The sequence below is a fragment of the Hemiscyllium ocellatum genome, chromosome 3 (genome assembly GCF_020745735.1).
Source record: "Hemiscyllium ocellatum isolate sHemOce1 chromosome 3, sHemOce1.pat.X.cur, whole genome shotgun sequence".
NCBI lineage: Eukaryota > Metazoa > Chordata > Chondrichthyes > Orectolobiformes > Hemiscylliidae > Hemiscyllium > Hemiscyllium ocellatum.
This window is the reverse complement of record NC_083403.1, coordinates 10,685,705-10,713,067: the sequence shown is the minus strand read 5'-3', so window position 1 is coordinate 10,713,067 and position 27,363 is coordinate 10,685,705. Positions and strand designations below refer to the sequence as shown.

General features: G+C 41.8%; 1 protein-coding gene across 1 annotated transcript; it reads right to left on the bottom strand.

Annotated features, from left to right (window-relative positions):
- Positions 1-7,414: 7,414 nt before the first annotated feature.
- On the bottom strand, positions 7,415-8,944 carry LOC132830497 (cold-inducible RNA-binding protein B-like). Its single transcript, XM_060848260.1, has one exon. It carries the CDS (start codon positions 8,829-8,831, stop codon positions 8,349-8,351), a length of 483 nt encoding a protein of 160 aa, XP_060704243.1. The 5' UTR covers positions 8,832-8,944; the 3' UTR covers positions 7,415-8,348.
- Positions 8,945-27,363: the final 18,419 nt, after the last annotated feature.

The window sequence follows — 27,363 nt, the reverse complement described above, 5'->3', positions numbered from 1 at the left end:
TGTAGCACAACAATAACTCAAAGCTTCTGCAACAGCATTTGTGACCTCCATTATCCAGAAAGACATGGCAGCAGGAACATGATAACAGAGCATTGAAAAAGATTCCAAGAAATCTTAATCTAGAAGCATGTTGTCTTGCTAGTCCTTCAGTGAGGCCAAGGTCCTTCCAAACAGCACTTAGTACAGACTGCAACAGTTAGAGATGGTGATGAGTGATCGCTTTCCAGTGTGATTGATAATGAACAGTACTGGTCGAGTCAGCAACACCTACATTCAATCATTCTGGATGTACTCAAATCTATATAGGTGTATATCTTACATAGAGAATATCAAAATGTAGTTTATAATTATTCAAATAAATATGAATTATTGTATAATGCTTACTCAAATTTGGCTTATTATAAACCCACAGTGAATGTCAGCCAGTTATAGTATGACACACACAGCACCTTGATACTGGGTGCTAGTGCACAAGTCAAAATTTACCTGTGGGAGATGAATGAAGAGTTGCCATTTTGTCAGTTGTTGCTTTTTGTGCTCAGCTATAATACATTATAATTCCACTCGCACCTCTGCAAATCAGCTATGCTTCTCATTAGGGGTGTAAAATAACAAATAGTTAAATTGATAAGTGTTGGTTGTGCTTTAAATATGTTAGTGAGCATTTTAAATAATGCCACAGAAAAGTGACTTTGTTCATGCTTGACAAAATAAGACAGCAGTTTCTGTCAGTTTACTCATTGCTCTTTTCCATAGAGCCATACAGATGTACAGCATAGAAGAGACCCTTCGGTCCAACTCATCCATGCCGACCAGATAACTCAATCTAATCTAATCCCATTTGCCAGCACTTGGCCCATATCCCTCTGAACCCTTCCTATTCATGTACCTATCCAAATGCCTTTTAAAATGTTGCAATTGTACTAGCCTCCATTACTTCCTCTGGCAGCTCATTCCATACATGCACCAGCCTCTGGGTGAAAATGTTGCCCCTTAGGTCCCTTTTATATTTTCCCCTTCTCACCTATGCCTTCTAGTTCTGGACTCCTCCATCCCAGGGAAAAGACTTTACCTATTTACCCTATCCATGCCCCTCATATTTTTATAAACCTGTATAATATCACCCCTCAGCCTCCAACACTTCAGGGAAAACAGCCCCAGTTCAGCCTCTCCCTACAGCTCAAATCCTCAAACCCCGGCAACATCCTTGTAAATTTTTCAAGTTTCACAACATCCTTCCAATAGGAAGTAGACCAAAATTGCATGCAATATTTCAAAAGATGCCTAACCAAAGTCTTGTACAGTTGCAACATGACCTCCCAACTCCCATACTCAATGCTCTGATCAACAAAGTATACTACACCTTCTTCACTATCCTATCTACCTGCAACTCTACTTTCAAGGAGCTAAAACCTGCACTCCAAGATTTCTTTCTTCAACAACTCTTCCTAGGACCTCATCATTAAGTGTATAAATCCTGCTAAGATTTGCTTTCCTAAAATGCAGCACCTCGCATTTATGTGAATTAAACTCCATCTGCCACTCCTCAGCCCATTGGTCCATCTGATCAAGATCCCATTGTAATCTCAGGTAACCTTCTTCACTGTCCACTACACCTCCAATTTTGGTGTCATCTGCAAACTTACTAACAATACCTCTTATGCTCACATCCAAATCGTTTATGTAAATGATGAAAAGTAGCGGACCCGACATCGACCCTTGTGGCACTTCACTGATCACAGGCCTTCCAGGCTGAAAAACAACCCTCAACAACCCTCTATCTTCTACCTTTGAGCCAGTTCTGTATCCAAATGGCTAGTTCTCCCTGTATTCCATGAAATCTAAACTTGGTAACCGTCTCCCATGGGGAATGCCTTACTGAAGTGCATATGGATCACGTCCACCGCTCTGCCCTCATCAATCCTGTTACTTTTTCAAAAAGCTCAATCATATCGAGAGACACGATTTCCTATGCGCAAAGCCATGTTGACGATCCCTAATCGGTCTTTGCCCTTCCAAATATGTGTAAATCCTGTCCCTCAGGACTCCCTCCAATAACTTGCCCACCACTGACGTCAGGCTCACCGGTCTACAGTTCCCTGGCTTGTCCTTACCACCTTTCTTAAATAATGGTATCACGTTAGCCAACTTCCAGTCTTCTGGCATCTCGCCTGTGACTATCAATGATACAAATATCTCAGCCAGGGGCCCTGCAGTCACTTCCCCAGCTTCCCAGAGTTCTAGGGTACAGCTGATCAGGTCCTGGGGATTTATCCACCTTTATGCGTTTCAAGTCATCCAGCACTTTGGAATATGGACATTTTTCCAAGATGTCACCATCTATTTCCCCACATTCTATATCTTCCATGTCCTTCTCCAGTAAACACTGGTGCAAAATACTCATTTAGTATCTCCTCCATCTCCTGTGGCTCCACACAAAGGCTGCCTTGCTGATCTTTGAAGGGCCCTCTCCCTAGTTACCCTTTTGTCCTTAATGTATTTGTAAATACCATTTAGATTCTCCTTAATTCTATTTGCTAAAGATATCTCATGTTCCCTTTTCGCCCTTCCAATTTCCTTCTTAAGTATACTCCTACTGCCTTTATACTCTAAGGATTGATTCAGTCTTTTCTGTTTATACCTGACATATGCTTCCTTCTTTTTCTTAACCAAACCCTTAATTTCTTTAGTCATCCAGCATTCCCTGCACCTACCAGCCTTTCCTTTCATTCTAACAGGAACAGACTCTGAATTCTTGTTATCTCATTTCTGAAGGATTCTCATTTTCCAACAGTCCCTTTACCTGCATACATCTGCCCCGAATCAGCTTTTGAAAGTTCTTGCCTAATACCGTCAAAATTAACCTTCCTCCAATTTAGAACTTCTGCTTTATCTGTTAGATCTGCTTTATCCTTTTCCAACACTATTCTAAAACTAATGCAATTCTGGTCACTGGCACCAAAGTGCTCCCCCACTGATACCTCAGTCACTTGTCCTGCCTTATTTCCCAAGAGTAGGTCAAATTTTGCACCTTATCTAGTAGGTACATCCATACGGACTCAGAAAAGTTTCTAGTGCACACTTAATAAAATTCCTCTCCATTCCCCTTTATACTATGGCAGTCCCAGTCTGAGCGTGTTGGTGGAAAAGCACAGATCAGGCAGCATCTGAGGAGCAGGAGAATCGGAGTTTCGAGCCAGAGACCTTCAGTCATTCCTGATGAAGGGCTTCAGCCCGAAACGCAGATTCTCCCGCTCCTCGGATGCTGCCTGACCTGCTGTGCTTTTCCAGCAATACATTTTCGACTCTGATCTTCAGTACCTGCGGACCTGACTTTCTCCCAGTCTAAGTTAAAATCCCCTACCATAACCACCCTAATATTCTTACAAATAACTGATATCTCCTTACAAATTTGTTTCTCAATTTCCACTGACTATTAGGGGGTCTATAATACAATCCTAATAAGGTGTTCAATCCCTTTCTTATTTCTCAGTTCGGCCCAAATAACTTCCCTGGATGTATTTCTGGGAATATCCTTCTTAAGTACAGCTATATTGTCATCCCTTATCAAAAATGCCACTCCCTCTCCTCTTTTGCCTCCCTTTCTACAGTATTTGTATCCCTGAACATTATGCTGCTAGTCCTGTCCATCCCCAAGCCACATTTCTGTAATTGCTATGATATTGCAGTCCTGTGTTCCTAACCATCTTTGGGGAATATAAAGTTGTCCTCAGCCCATCTTCAGCTGCTTCTCATCACAAGTTCAGAAGTGGGGATGTTTGCCAATGATGGCACAATGTTCAGCATCCTTTGCAAATCCTCCAATACTGAAGCAGTCCATGTTCAAATGCAACCACATCTGATATTATCAAGGGGTAATATCGTAGGCTGACAAGTGGCAAGTAATATTCGTGTCACACAAACCCAGACTACGACTTTTTTTTTTACATTTAATGGTGTTACGATCACGGATGGTACCATCATCAAGGGGATGTGAAGCTGTGGAATTTGCTACCCTGAAATGTGGTGGATGTTGGGACAGTGTATAAATTTAAAGAGGGAGGTAAGATTTTAAATTGGTAAAGGGCTGAAGGGTTAAGGGCAGTAGGCAGGAAAATGGGGGTGAGCATATTAGCCATGATTGAATGGTGGAGCAGACTTAATGGGCCGAATGGCCTAGTTGTCCTCGCATACCTTATGGACTTCTGAATCCCCCATCCGCAACGATCTTGGGGTTATCATTGACCAGAAACTCAACTGGACTTGTCACATTAACAATGGCTACAAGAGCAGGTTAGAGGCTAGGAATGCTGTGGTGATTAACTCACTTCCTGACTCTTCAAAGCCTGTCCATCATTTACAAGGCATAAGTCAGCACCATGATTAAACACACTTGAACTTGCCTGGCTGAGTGCGACTCCAACACCACCACCAAAGCTCGGTAGCAGCAATGTAATTTCTACAAGAGACACTGCTGAAATTCACCAAAGATCCTTAGTCAGCATTTTCCAAACCCACAACTTCCATTTAGAAGGACAAGAGCAGCAGATACATGGGATCACCTCCACCAGCAACATCCACACCAAGCCACTCACCAACCTAACCTGGAACTATATCTCATTCCTTCACTATCACGGAGTCAAAATCCTGTAATTCCCTCCCTAAAAGCATTGTGGGTCAAACTACAACATATGGGCTGTAGTGGTTCAAGAAAGCAGCTCACCATCATCTTCTCAAGAGCAACTAAGGACAGGAAATAAACTGCTGGCCAGCCAAAGTTCACGCTTCACAAGTGAGTTTAGAACAAGAAGTATAAACTACAGAGCCAAGAGGTATATCACTAAATGTAAGTGCACACATTATTACATTTATATTGGTTAACCATTTATATATTAATTGCTTAAAAGTATTTTCAGAACAATTTTTACGTCCTGACTGGTGAAATACCAGATTACTATAAACAAATTTGCATACAAGGCCATAGAATTCCTTAGAAAATGAATACCAAACTGGGATGGAAATACAAGATAGAGGAGGGTTATTATAAGACTATAAATACACAAAAAAGTCACTGCAATAACAATGTACATTAGTTCCAGAAAAAATAAGAACATTCAAATTCATGTCTAAAGGATATTCATAATTTCAGAAATGAAGGTAGGTAAAACCTATACAAAGTTTTGAATGGATCAGGCTAGTACATAATTTGGATGTCCCTATTACAGAATACAAATGGAAAAGCTAGTCTTGGACTGGGGTGGACAAAGTTAGAAATCACACAACACCAGGTTATAGTCCAATAGGTTTATTTGGAAGCACTCCGTCTCTCCTGCATGTGCACACATAAATTTATGGGGTGAATTTGTATCAGCAGAATATTTGCTCAAAAATGCATAACCTACAGATGAAGGGCTTTTGCCCGAAACGTCGATTTTGCTGCTTGTTGGATGCTGCCTGAACTGCTGCGCTTTTCCAGCACCACTGATCCAGAATCTGGTTTTCAGCATCTGCAGTCATTGTTTTAACCTACAATCAATCCATGTAATATTCTATAAATCCCACTTTACAAATAGTACCAGTTGACTCAAGATTGGGACAGTCAGACTTTAACTTCACACCTTTAATGCATTGAGCTGAACTGGCACCTTTTGTTAGAAAACCTGGTTATCTTGAGAATGTGACTTAAAAGAAATTCTGGGATTTACATATCAAAGAACTGAAACAAGCAAACCCATTCTAAAAAGATGAAAGACTTAATCTAGGTAATATTGAGAGTGGTGCTGGAAAAGCACAGGTCAGGCAGCATCTGAGCAGGAAAATCGACATTTCGGGCAAAAGCCCTTCATCAGCCAGTCCTGATGAAGGGCTTTTGTCAGAAACGTCAATTTTCCTGCTCCTCGGATGCTGCCTGACCTGCTGTGCTTTTCCAGCACCACTCTAATCTAGACTCTGATTTCCAGCATCTGCAGTCCTCACTTTTGCCACTGTAATCTTTTGATATAAATTCTGAGTCTTATAGTCCTGAAGAAGAAGCAGCGCTTCGAAAGCTAGTGCCTCCAAATAAACCTGTTGGGACTATAACCTGGTGTTGTGAGATTTTTAACAAAATACAAAGTGCAAATAAAGTATTGCAAGTACAAATATGGAAGAGGTCATTAATATTAGTCAAAGACTGAACCAGAAGGTGCTCTTCTCTCTGGAAAAAGCTGATGTAATAGAGGCCCTTCAAATTATTACAGAATTCTTTAAGGCAAATTGAAAGGTTTTGAATTATAAACTGTAAAAGGTTTGAGACAATTGGTCATCAGATGGTTATGGATGAGTCTACTAAGAATTCAGGAACAAATTGTATTGAGAATGCAAAACTTAGCATCACAAGAAACAATTAAATTCACAAGCACACTTAGAAGGAAATTGGATTGGTAACACGAGAGAAACGGAAAGTTATATTTATAGGGTCAGATAAGGGGAGGCTTATGTGAAGCATCAATGGGCCAAATGGTTGGTTTCAGTTCCACACGTTTAACAAAGCCAAGCTCTGGTTTTATTAAGAAAACAACAAATGCTACACATTACAGCCAGTATCATCATGCAGATAGCAAGCTAATATTTCGCGTCTGGATGACTCAGTCATAGAGATGTACAGCACGGAAACAAACCCTTCAGTCCAACCTGACCAGATATCCCAAGCCAATCTAGTCCCACCTGCCAGCACCCGCCTCATATCCCTCCGAACCCTTCCTATTCATATACCCATCCAGATGCCTTTTACATGTTGCAATTGTACTAGTCTCCACCACTTCCTCTGGCAGCTCATTCCATACACTTACCACGCTATGTGAAAAAGTTGCCCCATAGGTCTCTTTCATATCTTTCCCCTCTCACCCTAAACCTATGTCCTCTAGTTCTGGACTCCCTCACCCCAAGGAAAAGACTGTCTATTTGGCAGCATGGTAGCTCACATTGCAGCCTCGCAGCACAAGGGATCCAGGTTCAATCCCCACCTTGGGCAACTGTGTGGAGACTGCACATTCACCCTGTGTCTGCGTGGGTTTCCTCTCTCAAATCATGTAACGGAAGCCAATACAGCATAAAGGAGTAAAGATCTTTTGGAAGGACTTAGGACATTAAAAAATTAAGGTTGAATTTCTGGTAACTATTCAGCTTTCTTACAATAATATTTCTCATTAAGAAATCATAGTAGTTATGTTGACACGATTGCTTTACACAAATACAATATTTGAAATAAGTGTTCAACAATTTACCTTAGTCCTGGGAGTTGTCTTGAAAAGGCATCACAAAATCCACAGCATTTACAGATTAAGACAAATCAAATAATGAGAGAAGATAAGGATCATCTTCAGATTGATCTCCTTGGAATGAATTAGAATGATTTAGAACAAAGACAAGTCACTAGTATTCCTGAAGCTGCATTTTATTCAGGTAAATCCACTGGCAAAGATTTGTCTCCCAGGTGGCAATGTTCTGTTCAAAGGACTATGCCAGCTGATGAAAGTACAACAAATGACAATTGATTTTTAAAAATCAGTATACAGTTTTCAATAAATGAGTTTTAAAACAAAAAATCAGTTTGCTTTCAGAAAATCTTGTAATATGTTACATAAAACGTTGCTGTGGAGGGGACTTATTATTTTTCACTGGCAGGGAAATGGTTCAAACTGGGCACATTGCTGGCATTCAGACTTAGGTCTTCCCCACCCCCCCCAAAACACACTTCCTTAGAAGACAATGACAATTTTCCACGTGAAGCCATTTTAAATTCCTTCAAAAAAAATTAAAGAAATACTCCATCCTCATGAGTTAATTGCGCCCACAAGTGAATGGATTCAATGAAAATTGGTCGATTAAAAGAAAATATGAATAGCAGTTCGCATTCCAGAGATAAAATGGCGTTTGGGGATCGGCCACATGGGGGACACAGGGAAAAGTGCTTTTTGCGCGCTCTTTCTTTGCACCATATGGAATTGTGGAAAAATCTCACCAGAAAGCAAAACGATTTCAACAAATTCCAAAGGGAGCTGATGAAAAGAGATTCAATGGTGATATAAACCGGCAATGAACGTTCAAACGACCAAAGGTCCTAATTTTAAAAAAATATAGAAAACGACATGGTATTATGTTCGAAAAGCCATCATGAGGCAGTACTCCAGACTAAACAACAGGTAACAAGATTAATCATGACAACAGTGAAAATGGTTTTCTAGCATTTTAACATAACAGGCAAATCATAATCATCAGATGCTGCTTTCTGTGGTTCCAAGCGCCATTTTAAAGAACAAGGTGGAAAGTCGATCCTGAATCTGGAAGAAATGCTTCTCTAGATGTGATCAATCATAGTCCCTGTAAGGGCGGCTTCCATAACTACCACCGCCGCCGCCGCCGTAGTAGTATGCTCCTTGGTTCCTGTATCCAGCCGAGTAGTTGTCCCGCTCTCCTGGATCGTAGCGGCCTCCGCCGCTGTAGCCGGCGCTCCTGTCAGCATCCCAGTAACCGCCGCCGCCTCTCCTCCGGTTACTGTAACCGCCTCGGCCTCCGCCGTAACCACGGCCTCCTCCCGACTTCTTCTCGGCGTGACCCACTCGGATCTGCCGCCCGTCGATGGATTTTCCGTTCATGGCCTGCAGCGCGTCCCTGGCGTCGTCCGGGTTCTCGAAAGTGATGAAGCCGAAGCCGCGGGAAGCCATGGTGTCTCTGTCCTTAATCACTTTCACCTCAGCGATCTGGCCGTACTTGGAGAAAACCTCTTCCAGGGATTGCTCGTCTGTGTCGAAGTTCAGGCCGCCGACGAACAACTTTCCGTCGTCGGACATGGTGAGGGGATTATTGCGCACTCGAAGCTGAAAGTGCAGGAGCGGAGAATGGCGCCGATCAGTCAGTCCGCACAAACAGACAAAGAGGAAGCAGAGAGCGGAAATAGCCTCATTTCAATGGCCGCAAGAGAAGATGGCCGTCTCTCCCACCCCTTTCAACTCGGGGGCTCGGCTCGTTCTCAAACAGCAGCTGCAGGAGGATAAATTAAAACCACTGACCAATGTAGGGAAATGGCCAAAAACTGAAATTACTGGCGAAAACAGTAGAGTTGTCATTGGCGAGTTAGGCGATTGTTCATTAATTCCACCTTCTGTTTCAAATCTCCAAGATCCGCAGCTCTTTGCTTTATTTTACGTAAACGAATAAATTGCTTAAGAGGGAAGAGAATGACGGGATCCTAGCGGGCCATGTTAAGGGTTGGGATAAATTAAACGGTTTGAATGGTTGTTTGACAGACACAGGACATTTAATAGAAATGCATTTATTTAACACACATTCTGCATAGTTAGTCCAGATGGTCTGTTTTCGTATTTTTGCTTTCACCACCAGTTCAAACTTAGGTGCAGCAATTTCTAATTACAGAACACCTTCAACAGAGTGAAGTCTCCCTAGGTCAAACTTGAACCAGTGTAGGTCAGTAAGCAGAGCTAATGATATACGAATGGATTGATTGGGTGTGAGCAACAATTTTTGGTTGAACTGTATTTACAAAAACTGCAAGGCGGGAGGATGGATAGGAGAGGCCTCGCAAGGAACATACACAAGAAAAGGTAGTCCATTAAAGTATTTCAAGACCGCTATTACATTGTCTATCATAAATCACTACCGAATCAAATAAATATCATTTCATGTTATTTTTGATTAACTTAACTATTACCGAAAAGAAAATGTGTTTTATACAGTCATAGAATCGTACTGCGCGGAAGCAGATCTTTTGGTCCATCCAAACCATAATCCCAAATTAAACTCGTTCCATCTGCCTGCACTGAGCCGATAGCCCTCCAAACATTTCTTATCCAAATGTCTTTTGAATGTTGTGGCTTTACCCGCATCCACTACTCCTCTGGAAGTTAATTCCACATATGAACCACCCTGTAAAATAAAAAGCCCCTCAAATCTTTTTAAAATCTTAAACCTTAAAATATGTTCCCTCGTCTTGAAGTCACCCACCCTGAGGAAAAGACACCTGCCATTCTCCTTATGTAATGATTTTTGAACCTCTATGAGGTCACCCCTCAACCTCCATTTCCTGTCTGCCCCCCAAGCCGTTTAACCTGTTATTGCTTAAGAATCTATCTCCTGTTCAAATTTACTTCGTGACCCAGCATCCACTGCACTCTCCGATAAATATCAAATTCCTCTTTATTTCTGTTTTAAATCTGCCACTCTATAGCCTAAAACTATGACTTCATAGTTCAGACTGCCCACAAGTGGAAACGTCCAAATAAGGTTTGCTTTGTCAATCCACTTTAGCATCTTACATACGGCAATGAGATCTCTCCAGATCTTTCATAAGTGTAACATGTATAGGTCTAAACTGTTCAATTTCTCCTTGTAAGACAAGACTTTCTACTCTGAAACTAGTCTAGTGAATCTTCTCTGACCTGCTTCCAATTCAGTTACATCCTTCCTGATGTACAGGAATCAAAACTGGAGACAATACTCCAGATGACTTTCACAATTGCAACAACACTTCCTTACTTTAATGCTTCATTCCTTTTGCAATAAGTGCCAAAAGGTCATTTGCCCTCATTACCTACAGTACCTGCTTATGAGCTTTCTGCAACTCATGCAGAATTTGATGGATTGCATCGACTTTCAAAATATCCTTTTACTGTTTTTTTAATGATGAATTCCAACAATCTCCCAATGACAGATGGCAAACTAACTGGTTTATAGTTTCCTACTTTCTGCTTCCCTCCCTTTTGGAATAAGGATGTTACATTTGCGTTTTTACAATCCACTGAAACCTTTCCAGAACCCAGGGAATTGTGGAATATTTTTACAAAGCTGTTTCATGCTGCTATTGTGCAACAGCAACCAAGTAATGTTCACCATTAAAAGGATGCTGCCATCAAGTCAAAAAGAAGTTTTGCATGTTGCGTAAATGATATGAATTTCAGTGCCATTGAATTACCAGATAGATAGGCCAAAGACAAGTGGGTTGTATTGAATTGCACATCCTTTTGGCTGCTTACAATAAACAAGTTGCTAACCGTACCAATCAGCCTGTGGTTGCAAAATGCACACCTCTGTGTCTGATATTAGATGTCATTCTGAAACTGGATAACATTTGCTGGATAATGCTGCATGTGTGGAATTTATACTAACAATTAAGAATTGTCAGTCAAGCACAGTTACAAACAATGAACAAGAGCAGTCCAATCAGCTGTTTCAGGCTGTTCTGCCATTCAATGAGATCATTTTAACCTCAACTCTACATTCCTGCATACCCCTACTAATCTTTCACCCCTTGGTAATCCAGAAACTATGTACCTCTGCATTAAAACTGTTTAAAGATTCTACATCTAATGCTTTTTGAGAAAGGGAATTCCAAAGATGCTCAGCCGTTTGCTATGGGAAAAAAAATCCTCATCATGTCTTAACTATGCAACCCCTTATTTTTAAACTATGACTCTTAGCTCTAGATTCTCCAACAAGAGGGAACTCCTTTCCAAATCCATCCTATCAAGTCCCATCAGGATCTTATGTGCTTCAATTAAGTCAGCTCTGACTCTTCTAAACTCCAGGCAATAAAGACCTAGCCTGGTTAGTCTTTCTTCATAGTGCAGTGCATCATTCCAGGTATTGATTGAGTAAAGCTTTTTTGAACTGCTTCCAATGGAATAACATCCCTCCATACTGTACACCGTAGTCCAGATACAGTGTCTGTATAACTGAAGCATATCCTCCCGATTTTTGCATTCAGTTCTTCTTGCAATAAAACAAAATGTTCTGTTAGCTTTCCTAATTACTTGGTGTACTTGCAAACTAACCTTCTGCAATTCCTGCATGAGGACACTCAAATCTCTTTGCAACCTCACACCACTTAGGTAATTATTTTTACTCAATACACGCTAGGAAAAGACCTTTACTATTCACCTCATGATTTTATAAACCTCGATAAGGTCACCCCTCAAACTCCCAAGCTCCAGTGAAAGAAGTCCCAGCTTATCCGGCCTCCCTTATGACTCAAACCCTCTAGTCCCTGCTTTTCAAATCTTTTCTGAACCCTCTCCAATTTAATGATATCCTTCCTATAGCAAGGTGACCAGAACTGTACACAGTACTCCAAAAGTGACTTCATCAACATCCTGCACCATCTCAACATGACGTGCCAACTCCTCTACTCAATAGTCTGAGCAAAAAATGCTAAAATGCCTTCTTAACCACCCTAGAGACACAAAAACTGCTTCTGCTGGAATCCAAAGTAGATGAGCAGGAGGCTGGAAGAACACAGCAAGCCAGGCAGCATCAGGAGGTGGAGAAGTCTACGTTTTGGGTGTAACCTTTCTTCGGGAATGGAGGTGGGGGTGGGGGAGCTGCAGATAAAGTAGGGGAAGGGTTTTGGGTAGGAAGAGGGGTGGAACAGTGAGGTGACGATAGGTGCACACAGGTGATGGGTATAGGATTCTCAGTGTACATGTGAAGCTTGATCTGATGACGTCACTGAGTAGATAATGGCAGAGAGGATCTGGAAGAGGATAGCGTAGTCAACCAGTGGCATGACAAAAGAACACAGGAGGGTCACAGAAGGTCTGATTTGTAAATTCAATAAGGATCTTTTCAGAAATGTGGTAAAGCAGAAATTAGACTGGAGGTTTCAACATAGAATTGCCAGAAAGTTAGACATGGATTTTAGAGGGGACAATAACAGGTCCAAGAATATTGGAGAGGGTAAAGAGGTTGAAAATGTAGTAGCTTGAAAGGATTTGTAGGAGGACATTTGGTGTTCAATGACAGGAAAACAATCTCTGATTATAGGGAACTATTTGCAATATTTTTGAGCATAAGGGGCTGGTTGTGGACAGAGAATAGGAGGGGAACAGTAAGAGAGACATTAAGTTGAAGGTGGAGTCACAGGTAGACAGGGTAGTGAAGAAGGCATTCGGTATACCTAAACTTTTATTGGTCAGTGCTTTGAGTATAGGAGTTGGGAGGTCATGCTGCGGCTGTACAGGATAATAGTTGGGTCACCTTTGGAATAGTACACTCAATTCTGGTCTCCCTGCTATTGGAAAAATGTTGTTAAATTTGAAAGGGTGCACAAAGGATGTTGCCAGGATTGGAGGGTTTGAGCTACAGAGAGAGGCTGAATAGACTGGAGCTATTTTCTCTGGAGCATCGGAAGCTGAGGGGTTCCCTAATAGAGGTTTATAAAATGACATGGACAGTACGAACAGACAAGGTCTTTTTCCCTGGGTGGGAGAATTCAAAACTAGAGGACATAGGTTGAAGATAAGAGGGAAAAAATTTAAAAGAGACCTGAAGGGCAACTTTTTCATGCAGAGAGTGGTGCGTGTATGGAATGAGCTGCCAGAGGGTGTGGTGGAGGCTGGTAAAATTACAACATTTAAAAAACACCTTCATGGGTACATGAATAGGAAGGGTTTAGAGAGATATGGGCCAAATGCTGACAAATGGTCTTGATTAATTTAGGATATCTGGTTGACCTGGACGAGTTGAACTGAAAGGTTTGTTTGTGTGCTGTACATTTCTATGACTCTAAGTTAAATGCAGAGGTGCAATAAAATTGATTTGTAGAGTAGATAGAATCAACTTAACTCTTTGCAAGGTAAATGGGAACACAATTACAAATATTTATGTGGAAAATAGAGAGCTAAGGAGGTGTGGATAATTAAACATATTCTAGTGATTCAGATAGAACCTCAGATGAACCTCAGTCATTAACAGTGCAACCAGAATTATTGAATAAAACTGCTCTCCAGTGACACCTAGTGGAAAATAAAGATATGTTCATAGAGCACCTTCCGGAATAATTAGATGTCATTCAGCACTTTTAGATTAGATTAGATTACTTACAGTGTGGAAACAGGCCCTTCGGCCCAACAAGTCCACACCGACCCCGCCGAAGCGCAACCCACCCATACCCCTACATTTACCCCTTACCTAACACTACGGGCAATTTAGCATGGCCAATTCACCTGACCTGCACATCTTTGGACTGTGGGAGGAAACCGGAGCACCCGGAGGAAACCCACGCAGACACGGGGAGAACATGCAAACTCCACACAGTCAGTCGCCTGAGTCGGGAATTGAACCCGGGTCTACAGGCGCTGTGAGGCAGCAGTGCTAACCACTGTGCCACCATGCCGCCCACAATGTTGAGTAGAGTCAGAGAGTCAGACTCTTCGGTCCAACCCGTCCATGCTGACCAGATATCCCAACCCTATCTAGTCCTACCTGCCAGCACCCAGCCCGTATCCCTCCAAACCCTTCCTATTCATAAAGCCATTTAAATTCCTCTTAAATGTTGCAATTGTACCAGCCTCCACCAATTCCTCTGGCAACTCATTCCATATCCATACCACCCTCTGTGTGAAAAAGTTTCCCCTTAGGGCTCTTTTATATCTTTCCCCTCTCACCCTAAACCTATGCCCTCTAGTTCTGGACTCCCCAAACCCAGGTAGTTGACTTTGTCTATTTAGCCTATCCATGCCCCTCATAATTTTTTAAACCTCTATAAGGTCACCGCTCAGCCTCTGACCCTCCAGGGAAAACAGCCCTAGCCTGTTAAGCCTCTCCCTGGGGCTCAAATCCTTCAACCTGGGCAACATCCTTGTAAATCTCTTCTGAACCCTTTCAAATTTCACGAGTTGTAGTGGACAGTGAAGAGGGTTACCTCTGATTACAACAGGATCTTGACCAGATGGGCCAATGGGCTGAGAAGTGGCAGATGGAGTTTAATTCAGATATTGGATGCTCGCATCCAAATCATTTATGTAAATGACAAAAAGTAGAGAACCCCGCACTTTGTGGGTTCTCCACTGGTGGCACAAGGTGGCAACTTGTGGCACTCCACTGGTCACAGGCCTCCAGTCTGAAAAACAACCCTCCACCACCGCCCTCTGTCTTCTACCTTTGAGCCAGTTCTGTATCCAAATGGCTAGTTCTCCATGTATTCCATGAGATCTAACCTTGCTAACCAGTCTCCTATAGGGAACCTTGTCGAACCGCTCTGCCCTCATCAATCCTCTTTGTTACTTCTTCAAAAAACTCAATCATGTTTGTGAGACATGACTTCCCCCGCGCAAAGCCATGTTGACTATCCCTAATCAGTCTTTGCCTTTCCAAGTACATGTACATCCTTTCCCCCAGATTCCCTCCAACAACTTGCCCATCAACGATGTCAGGCTCACTGGTCTGTAGTTCCCTGGCTTGTCCTTACCATCCTTCTTAAACAGTGACACCACTTTAGCCAACTTCGGTCTTCCAGCGCCTCACCTGTGACTATTGATGATACAAATATCTCAGCAAGAGGCCCAGCAATCACTTCTCTAGCTTCCCACAGAGTTCTCGGGTACACCCGATCAGGTCCTGGGGATTTATCCATCTTTATCCGTTTCAAGATCCGTCCTCTGTAATCTGGACATTTTGCAAGATGTCACCATCTATTTCCTACAGTCTATATCTTCCATATCCTTTTCTACAGTAAATACTGATGCAAAATACTCATTTAGTATCTCCCCCATTTTCTGTGGCTCCACACAAAGGCCATCTAGCTGATCTTTGAGGGGCCATATTTTCTTCCTAGTTACCCTTTTGTCCTTAATGTATTTGTAAAAATCCTTTGGATTCTCCTTAATGCTATTTGCCAAAGCTACCTCATGTCCCCTTTTTGCCTTCCTGATTTCCCTCTTAAGTATACTTCTACTGCCTTTATACTCTTCTAAGGATTCACCTGATCTATCCTGTCTATACCTTACATATGCTTCCTTCTTTTTCGTAACCAAGCCCCCAATTTCTTTAGTCATCCAGCATTCCCTATACCTAACAGGAATATAGTTTCTCTGGATTCTCGTTATCTCATTTCTGAAGGCTTCCCATTTTCCAGCTGTCCCTTACCTGCGAACATCTGCCTCCAATCAGCTTTTGAAAGTTTTTGCCTCATCATGTCAAAACTGGCTTTCTCCAATTTAGAACTTCAACTTTTAGATCTGGTCTATCCTTTTCTATCACTATTTTAAATCTAATAGAATTATGGTCGCTGGCCCCGAAGTGCTCCCCCACTGACACCTCAGTCACTTGCCCTGCCTTATTTCCCCAGAGTAGGTCAAGTTTAGCACCTTTTCTGGTAGGTACATCCACATACTGAATCAGAAAATTTTCTTGTACACACTTAACAAATTCCTCTCCATGTAAACCCTTAACGCTATGGCAGTCTATGTTTGGAAAATTAATATCCCCTACAATAACCACCCTATTGTTATTATTACAGATAGCTGGGATCTCCTTACAAGTTTGTTTCTCAATTTCCCTCTGACTATTAGGAAGTCTATAATACAATCCCAATAAGGTGATCATCCCTTTCTTATTTCTCAGTTCCATCCAAATAACTTCCCTGGATGTATTTCCAGGAGTATCCTCCCTCAGCACAGCTGTAACACTATCCCTTATCAAGAACACCACTCTCCCTCCTCTCTTGCCTCCCTTTCTACCCTTCCTGTAGCATTTGTATCCTGGAACATTAAGCTGCTCAGTCAGGATCATCCCTGAGCCATGTATCTGTAATTGCTATGGTATCCCAGTCCCATGTTCCTAACCATGCCCTGAGTTCATCTGCCTTCCCTGTTCAGCCTCTTGCGTTGAAATAAATGCAGTTTAATTTATTAGTCCTACCTTGTCCCTGCCTGCCCTGACTATTTGACTTACTTCTGTTCTCAACTGTACCAGTCTCAGATCGATCTCTTTCCTCACTATCTCCCTGAGTCCCACCCACCCCACCTTACTGGTTTAAATCCTCCTGAGCAGTTCCAGCACATTTCCCTGCCAGTATATTAGTCCCCTTCCAATTTAGGTGCAATCCGTCCTTCTTGTACAGGTCACTTCTACCCCAAAAGAGATTCCAATGATCCAAAAATGTGAATCCTTCTCCCATACAACAGCTCCTCAGCCATTCATTCATCTGCTCTATCCTCCTATTCCTGCCCTCACTAGCTCGTATCACCGAAAGTAATCCAGATATTACCAATCTCGAGGACCTCCTTTTTAAATTCCTGCCTAACTCTCTGTATTTTCCCTTTGGAATTTCAACCTTTTCCCTTCCTATATCGTTGGTTCCAATGTGGACAATGACCTCTTGCTGGCCCCTCTCCCCCGTGAGAATATTCTGCACCCTCTCTGAGACATCCTTGATCCTGGCACTAGGGAAGCAACACACCATTCTGTTTTTCACTGATGGCCGCAGAAATGTCTGTCTGTACCTCAGACTAGAGAATCCCCTAACACAATTGATCTTTTGGAACCCAACGTACTCTTCATTGCATTCGAGCCAGTCTCAATACCAGAAACCTGGCTGTTTGTGCTATGCTCCCCTGAGAATCCATCACCCCCTACATTTTCCAAAACAGCATACCTGTTTGAAATGAGTATAGCCACAAAAGACTCCTGCATTAGTTGCCTACCTCTCTTTCCTTTCTTGGAGTTAACCCATCTATGTGACTGTATCTGAGACTATCCCCCTTCCTATAATGCTATCCATCACATACTGTTGCTGTTGCAAATTCCTCATTGTTTCTAACTGTCTCTCCAACCGATCCAATCAATCTGATAAGATTCATAACCAACTGCATTTATGGCAGATATAATCCGCAGCAACCCTTACACTCTCTTTAAACTCCCACATCTGACAATGAGCACATATCAATCAACTAAAGGCCATTTTTACTCCTTCACAATCTACAGACCCATAAAATATCACCGTCTTTTTCCTCAACAAACACTTTCCCAGGTTAAATTAATAATTATGGCTTATATTTTAAGTTTAATCAAGAGACATATCTCCAAACATTTTTAATCAAGGAAGAACCCACTCTACTCACTACTACAGACTTTCTGTAGTCCACATAAAACAATGAACTTATCTGATTTTGTTCTGTGAACTTCGCCCAACAGCTCCTCCAAGATCAGTTGCGAATTTCACTGTTGTTAATTTTCCTAGACGCACTCCGATGTCCAACGATATATGAATTCAAACAGCAAAGGCAGTAAGAGGAGACCTTTCAGCACATCCCGTCCAGTCTGGCTCCCTGCAGAGTATTCTAGTCAGTCACACTCCCCTGCTCAATACCTTCATCCCTGCAAATTTATTTCCTGTAAGTGCTAATCCAACATGCTTTTGTAACCATTGATTGTTTCCACTTCCAGCATGGGAGCTTCGGGTCAATACTACTTACTATGTGAAAAAAGGTCTTCCTTCAATTTTTCCTGCATCTCTTGTTCAAATTCTTTAATTTGTGCTCCCCTGTCCTTGTATCGCTAGCTTTTGGGAAGAATTTTCCTCTTCTGCCTTATTTGCAACCAATCGAGTACTGATGTAAAATAGTCACCATTGCAATGTGCAGCAAAATTCCACAATTGTAATGACCACATGATTGGTTATGTTAATTGAGAATTCTGAGAAAGCAGAGTTGGATTGGCTACAATTTTCTTTGTATTTGATCAGTTTGCTGATAATAGGGTCACTCATCACGAGGTTACTGACTCAGGCCTCAGCATGAATGATCAGCTGTAACAGAAGACAGGAGGAAATTGTGGAATAATAATGTTTCCACTAGATGAGTTCAATTCAACATCTATCTGCTTCAGATTGTGATGAAACTTTGACAATATCTTGGTTTATTTGGTTTCATTGCCATCTCCAAATCAGAAAATTAGAGGGGGACAGTGAACTCAAGTGCATAGTCTTGACTGATGTTGCAGCAAAATAATTGATCTTGCAACACTAGATGTGCTTTTCTTCTTCTGATGGGATGTTAAACTAAGTCCTGGCTATTTGCTAATTTGGACATAAGAGCCTATGGCAGAGCCTAAAAATATTAGTGTATTTTCTCAATCTTAACCAACAGTCTTCTTGCTACCAATTATTAACTAATTTTATATTTGTTGAAACTTGTTTTGATGTCCTAAAAAAGCACATAACTCAATTAAGTAGCTGGAAAATACTTCAAGATAGTCTGGAAATATTAAACAGTCATAGAGATGTACAGCATGGAAACAGACCCTTCGGTTCAACCTGTCCACGCCAACCAGATATCCCAACCCAATCTAGTCCCACCTGCCAGTACCCGGCCCATATCCCTCCAAACCCTTCCTATTCATATACTCATTCAAATGCCTCTTAAATGTTGTAATTGTACTAGCTTCCACCACATCTGGCAGCTCATTCCATACAAGTACCACCCCCTATGTGAAAAAGTTGCCCCTTAGGTCTCTTTTATATCTTTCCCCTCTCACCCTAAACCTATGCCCTCTAGTTTTGGAATCCCCAATCCCAGGGAAAAGACTTTGTCTATTTATCCTATCCCTGCCCCTCATGATTTTGTAAACCTCTATAAGGAAAACCTCAGCCTTCGACACTACAGGGAGAACAGCCCCAGCCTGTTCAGCCTCTCCCTATAGCTCAAATCATCCAACCCTGGCAACATCCTTGTAAGTCATTTCTGAACCCTTTCAAGTTTTACAACATCTTTCTGATAGGAAGGAGACCAGAAGTGCACGCAATATTCCAACAGTGGCCTAAATAATGTCCTGTTTCTATGCAAATATTTGCTCTCTGTCCATAGTCCCTCAATCTTATATTATTTTCTCTGCGATTTAAAGAGAGGGCACGACCAATTCAGCAATTATCACAATACAATCAGATGTCAAAGAAGGGCCCTACCAATGCATCCATAGGTAAGAGCTAAAAATTCAGACTTGGATGCTAAGTTTGAGTGCTTGTTTTGCTTTTTGAGCTTGTATTATAACATAACTTAATCTAAATCATGTGTAAAAGGTTAGGTCCTGATGATATAATGAGAAGCACAATTGGACCTTATCCCAACCCTTCATCATCTAATAGTCAATAGTCTATCCATAAAGATGTAGGAGTGCAAATAAGCCTTTCTGTCCACTCCTGTCCATTCTGCACTCTGTGGTAAAGAATTCCACATTAACTGCCCTCTGAGAGAAAAACATTTGTCCTCATTTGTCTTACTCTGAGATTTTGCATGAAGATCCTTGTCAAAGAGAAATAACTCCTCAGCATCTGCTTTGTCGATTTTTCATGCTTCAATAATGTCATGTCTCATTTTTCTAAACTCCAATGAGTACAAGCCCAACCTACTCAAACTCTCTGGGAGGAGTATGAGCCAGTTCAGATCATTGTGAAGTGGAATAAGCAAGACAGAGGAGGATACTATATCTTTGAAACAGTACAGGAGACAACAGATACAGTAACTTCATAAAGAGCAGAGAGGGAGGGAAGTTTCTCAAATAACATGGGAGAGCAGGTCAGCAACTTTACAAACAGAAGAGTGGACCTCTGTTACCAGAGCAGCCCTGGTAGGAGAAAAAAATGATAGAAAGACTGCTCTTTCATGTTTATTTTCTGGGCAGCACGGTGGTTCAGTGGTTAGCACAGCTGCCTCACAGCGCCAGGGACCTGGGTTTCATTCTAGCCTTGGGCAACTGTCTGTGTGGAGTTTGCACATTCTCTCCCTGTCTACGTGGGTTTCTTCCAGGTGCTCCGGTTTCCTCCCACAATCCAAAGATGTGTCAGGTGAATTGGCCATGCTAAATTGTACATTAGTCAGGGGTAAACGTCGAGGAATTGGTCTGGATGGGTTACTCTTCAGAGGGTTGGTGTGGACTTGTTGGGCCATAGGGCCTGTTTCCATACTGTAGGGAATCTAATCTTAAAAAAAGAGGCAAAGTGTGACATCATAGGAAAACAGGCAGGTGATTGGTGAGTATTTCATCTGTGTCTTTCTTGACTGGTGAAATGGTTTAAAGAGATGTTTCTTAGCTTAAGAGAACAGTTAGGAAATTTGCTTTTAAAATATGGCACATCCAACATAATTAATTAAATAGAATGCAGATGGATGGGCAGATTATATGTTGCAGGTGCAGTATGTGGGAGTTGGTGAATGCCAGTATGAATCACAGTGACCAAATCTGCAGCAAGTGTGGCTGCTCAAGAAATGTTAGCTCAGAGTTGATGAGCTGGAGTTTGAGTGGAGGACACTGTGAGGGAGAGTTTTCACTGGATACTTTTTTTAGGAGGCAATCACACCCCTTAGAATAATTATATTAAATTTGATATGTGGTCAGGGACAGGAGGGTGTGACTATGATTGAGGCAGGTTTAGCTTGAAAGAAGTCTCAGCAAGTGCCTTTAATAGGTATGAGGTTCTTGGTTCTGCTGTGGACGAAGGCACAGACAACAGGGAGATGACTGAATGGACAACAGGACTGGGTCCAGAATGCCATTCAATTGGTGGAGAAAAGAGAGATATAGTAGAAATATGAGATTGTACTGGATAATAGACAGCGTTCTCTGTAGCAAAGACAGAGAGTCTACCTACCTGGTATCAAAGTTCAGGACATCTCTTCTGGGCTGGAGAGGAACATGGATTGGGAGGGAAGGATTCAGTTTCTGTTGTCCATATAAGTGTCAAACATATAGGTTGGATTAGGAAAAAAGGTTCTTCTGATGGATTACAAACAACTTAGGGCTAAATTAAAAAGCAGAACTTCAAGGTAATAATTTTCATGATTTGGAGGTGCCGGTAATGGACTGGGATGTACAAAGTTAAAAATCACACAACACTAGGTTATAGCCCAACAGGTTTATTTGGAAGCATTAGCTTTCAGAGTGCTGCTCCTTCATCAGGTAGTTGTGGACTCCATTCCTGATGAAGGGCTTTTGCCTGAAATGTTGATTTTCCTGCTCCTCAGATGCTGCCTGACCTGCTGCACTTTTCCAGCACCACACTCTTGACTCTAATCTTCAGCATCTGCAGTACTCACTTTCACCTTCCAAATAAACCTGTTGGACTATAACCTGGTGTTGTGTGATTTTTAATGTAATAATTTTAAGGTTACTACCTGAGCCACATGCAAATTGTGCAGGGTAAATAAGGTTAGAGGGGTAATACATGGCTCAAAAATTGGTGTGGGAGAATTGGGTTACAAATTATGAGGCACTAACACCAGTACTGAGGAAAGAGCTGTTTTGTTTGGATGGGCTTCATTTGAACCATGCTGGGACCAGTTTCAAGGTGAATCATAGGACTAGGTTTGCCAATAGGGCTTTAAACTAAAATACTCTTGAGTTGAGTTCCCAGTCTTGGTCACCCTGCAGTTTTGCCTCCAATCTGGCTGTTGGATCATATTCATTTAATTTCTTTATGTCATCAATTCATCCATCATTTTACAAGTACTGCATGCATTTGAATAAAGAGCCTTAAGGACACTAAATGTGAGGTGTTGCAAATGGCTAGGACAAACAAGGCAAGAAAATACATGATGAATGGTAGGATTCTGGGAAGAAGCGAGGATCAGAGCATTCTTGGTGTATATGGGACACTTGTCTTTATCAGTTGTGGGTTATATGGTAAGAGTAGGGATATTATGTTGAAGGTGTACAAAACTTTGGTTAGGTCACAGCTGGCATACAGTTTTGGTCACCACACTATGTGAAGGATGTGATTGCATTGAAGGAGAAGTACAGGAGATTTTCCAGGATGTTGCCTCAGTTTGGAGCATTTTAGCAATGCAGGAAGTCTGGATAAGCTTGAGTTACTTGTGTTAGAGCAGAGAATGAGCATAGAACATAGAAAAATAAAGCACAGAACAGGTCCTTCAGCCCACGATGTTGTGCCGAGGATTAATCCTAATTGTAAAATAAAATAACCTAACCAAGCACCCCTCTATTCACTGCTGTCCATGTGCATGTCCAGCAGTCACTTAAATGTCCCTAATGCCTCTGCTTTCACCACCACTGGCAATGCATTCCATGCATTCACAACTCTCTGCATCAAGAACCTACCTCTGACGTCCTCTCTATACCTTTCTCCTAATATCTTAAAACTATGACCCCTTGTGCCAGTCAATCCTGCCCTGGGGAAAAGTCTCTGGCTATTGACTCTATCTATGCCTCTCATTGTCTTGTATACCTCGATCAGGTCACCTCTCTTCCTCCTTCTCTCCAGACAGAAAAGTCTGAGCTTAGTCAACTTCTCTCATAAGACAGGCAGCATTGTGGTAAATCTTCTGTGCACCCTCTCCAAATCCTCTGTATCTTTCCTTTTGTAGGGCAACTAGAGCTGGACACAGTATTCCAAGTCAGTATTAACGAAGGAGAGAGACATGATGAATGTTGAGGTTAGGGATAGATGTTTGATTACTCTAGGTCAAGTCTGCATAAAGAGGAGGAAGTAATGCATAATCTAAAAGTCATTAAGGTGGACAAGTCCCCAGGTCTAGATGGGATCTATCTCAGGTTCTATTTCAGGTTACTGAGGGAAGTGAGAGAGGAAGCTAGGGAGGAAATAGCTGGGGCCTTGACAGATATTTTTGCAGCATCCTTGAACTCGAGTGAGGTCCCAGAGGACTGGTGATTTGTTAATGTTATCCCCTTGTTTAAGAAGGGTAGTTGTAATCCAGGTAATTATAGACCAGTGAGCCTGATGTCAGTAGTAGGGAAGCTGCTGGAGAAGATACTGAGGGATAGGATTGATTTACATTTGGAAAAAAAATGGGCTTATCAGTGATAAGCAGCATGGTATTGTGCAGGGAAGGTCATGTCTTACCAACTTAATGGAATTCTTTGAGGAGGTGACCAAGTTGATTAATGAGGGAAGGGCTGTGGATGTCATATACATGGATTTCAGTAAGGCATTTGATAAGGTTCCCTGTGGTAGGCTGATGGAGAAAGTGAAGTCGCATGGGGTCCAGGGTGTACTGGCTAGGTGGATAGAGAACTGGTTGGGCAACAGGAGACAGAGAGTTGCAGTGGAAGGGAGTTTCTCAAAATGGAAAACTGTGACCAGTGGTGTTCCACAGGGATCGTGCTGGGACTACTGTTGTTTGTGATATACATAAATGATCTGGAGGAAGGTATAGGTGGTCTGATTGGCAAGTTTGCAGATGACACTAAGATTGGTGGAGTAGTAGATAGTGACAGGGACTGTCAGAGAATGCAGCAGAATATAGACAGATTCGAGATTTGGGCGGAGAAATGGCAGACGGAGTTCAATCTGGGCAAATGTGAGCAATGCATTTTGGAAAATCCAATTCAAGAGTGAACTATAGAGGAACCTTGATTATCCGAATAAGGTGGGCAGGCAGTGTTTCGTTTGGATAATTGATTATTCAGATAATCGATTTTACCTTAAACAAGGGAAGCCATACTGATCTAATGCTGTGCTCTAGCGGAGAATTTGTTTAAATCTATAATTTTAATGAGTCTGCTATTAAACAAAAAAACTAATCTTTGTATTCTGCAAATTACAGGTTTAACTGAGAAGGACATAACCCTTACCCATCACATAAATACTATATATGAAATCCCAGCATTAAACTTTCTTGGTCATTTTTTTCAAGAACGGTCTGGTAAAGTTACGGGAATACTGTAAAGCACTTACTTTTGCTGTGTAATGAACCCTTACCTAAAATATATCCAGTTGCTGATGCTGGAGGTGCTTGTGTTCCTTTGTATTTGCCAGTGTTTTCACATGTTCTGCAGTACAGGTAAATCGAATACTCTTACTTCTTTGATGTAACATTTTTGCAGGATCTTGAGATCTTCTTCAGATAATCTGAAATTTGGATAATTGATATTTGGATAATTGAGGTTCCTCTGTATACAGTAAATAGAAAAGCCCTGGGGAAAATTGATGTATAGAGAGATCAGAATGATCAGGTCCACTGTGTCTTTAAAGATGGCAATGCAGGTCGACAGAGTGATCAAGAAGGCATTTGGCATGCTTTTCTTCGTCAGGGCATTCAGCAGAAGAGTTACAGGTCATGTTACAGTTGTATAGGACTTTAGTCTGGCCGCATTTGAAATACTGTTCTGGTCACTACATTACCAAAAGGATGTGGATGCTTTGGAGAAGGTGCAGAGGAGGTTCACCAGGATGTTGCCTTGTATGGAGGGCACTAGCTATGAAGAGAGGTTGAGTAAATTAGGATTATTTTGATGAGAAAGACGGGTTGAAGGGGGACCTGATTAAGGTCTACAAAATCATGAGAGGTATAAATAGGGTGGATAGCAAGAAGCTTTTTCTCCAGAGTGGGGAACTCAATTACTAGGTGTCATGAATTCAAGATGAGAGGGGAAAAGTTTAAGAGAGATATGTATGGAAAGAAGGTGGTGGGTGCCTGGGTGCCTGGAATGCATCGCCAGCTGAGGTGGTAGAGGCGGGCATGATAGCATCATTTAAGATGTATCTAGATACATGAATGGGTAGGGAGCACAGGGATACAGATCCTTAGAAAATAGGTAACAGGTTTCGACAGAGGATCTGGATTGCTGCAGCTTGGAGGGCCGAAGGGCCTGTTCCTGTGCTGTAATTTCCTTTGTTCTTTAGGCAAACAAGGCCTAAAATGAGTAAGAGAACTCAATGGCTGGAGACTGCACACCCAGGGAAGTCCAATTACATCTGGTTTGGAACAGTTAAATTACTTAGCAACATCCAAATCAAAACCAATAAAAATAAATGTCTGCTTATGGTCACCTGGTTCTAATGGCATTCGATAATGACACGGCAGTTTTAGTGATCACAGAACCAGTCTTTACCAAAATTCGATCTGGACTCCAACCCCTAAGTTTGCACAAGACCTCAGTTAGACTGACAACCTATGCCAGAGAATCTTTACAGATTGTGTACAACTTTAGTTCTGGTCTCTTATGACAAGCAGTTAGCACTGATTGTAGTAAAAGGCTCAGGCCCAAACTTGTATGGGTGAAATTGATTGAGAGAGATTCACCTACATTGGCTCAACATTTTTCAATTAGAAACGGCTACCTGAATGAAATCCTAATGAAATATTTGAAAGTTTTTCAGGAAGGTCTGGGGACTATCAACGGTGCCAAGGCCATTTTGCATGTTGACCAGGATTCTGCAAAGCTCACCCATTGCCATTTGCTTTACAGGTAAAAGCAAAGGCAGAAACCAGAAGACTGGAAAGCAAAGGAATCATCAAACCAGTCCAGTTTGTGGAATGGGCAGCACTGATCATACTGATTTTGAAACCCAACTGGTTGGTTCCCCTTTGTGGGGATTTTTAAACAAACAAATTGCAGCTGGATAAATACCCAATTCCTCACTTAGAGGATTTATACACAAAGCTGGCAGGGCAACTATCCTTCACAAAAGTGGACATCAGACATGCATACTTGCAATTGCGGTTAGATTAGGATTCCCAGAAGTTCTGGATGTAGGTTTGCTCACTGAGTTGGAAGCTTCATTTTCAGACATTGCATCACTATACTAGGTGATGAAGTATGGTATTCCAACCGGAACTCTATCAACAAACATATTGACTTGGACCCCATTTATCAACCCCTGAGGAAAAGAACAGGAAATGAATTAATCACAGGAAATGACATCACCAACTCAAAGAAACCCAAACATATAAATAGAAAACGGGAATCATCAACAGTGCTTCATCCGAGGCTCACTGAAGATATTACCTAGTATGGTGGCGAAACGTCCGAAAATGAACCTTCCAGCTCAGCGAGCAAACCTACATCCAGAACCTCAACCTGAGCTACAAATCTTCTCAAAACTCTCTATTCCCAGAGGTATGATACAATTAATACCCATAAAGGTTTATACCAATGCACAAAACTGCTATTTGGGATATTGTTAGCCTGTGCAATTTTTCAGTATATAATGAAGAACATTTTACAAGGTCTACTCACATAGCCATTTATCCAGATGATGTGCTAATAGGGAAGAACAATAAGTAGCACTTAGAGAACCAGGACATAGTATTTAAATGTTTTTCCCAGGCAGACATATATCTTAGAAGGAAAAATACACGTTCCAGGCATCTCAAGTGACTTACTTGGGCTACAGAGTTGACAAGACCAGGTAACACCAGTTGGAAGATAAAGTGAGGGTGATGAAAGGTGCCCTGGCTCCCACATCTGGATCAGAGTTTAGGTCTTTCCTTAGTCTGGTGAATTATTATGGAAAGTTCAGACATAACCTGGCCTCCATCCTGGTACCTTTTGCATCAACTCTTAAAAAGGGTCAGCTTTGGAAATGGTCGTGTAGCCAAGCCATAATGTGCAGGGAAGTGAAGAAACAGTTATCACCCTCTCAGGTGTTGACACACAATGATCCCAAGTGAGATCTGGTATTGACTGTGATGCCTCCTCGTATTAGGGTAATATTATCTCATAGGTGGCCTAATGTCGGGGATGCCCAATTACATATGCATCCAGGATTTTGGCTAATGCAGAGCCTAAATATGCCAAGATAGAGAAGGAAGGTTTGGCAGTCATATTTGGAAT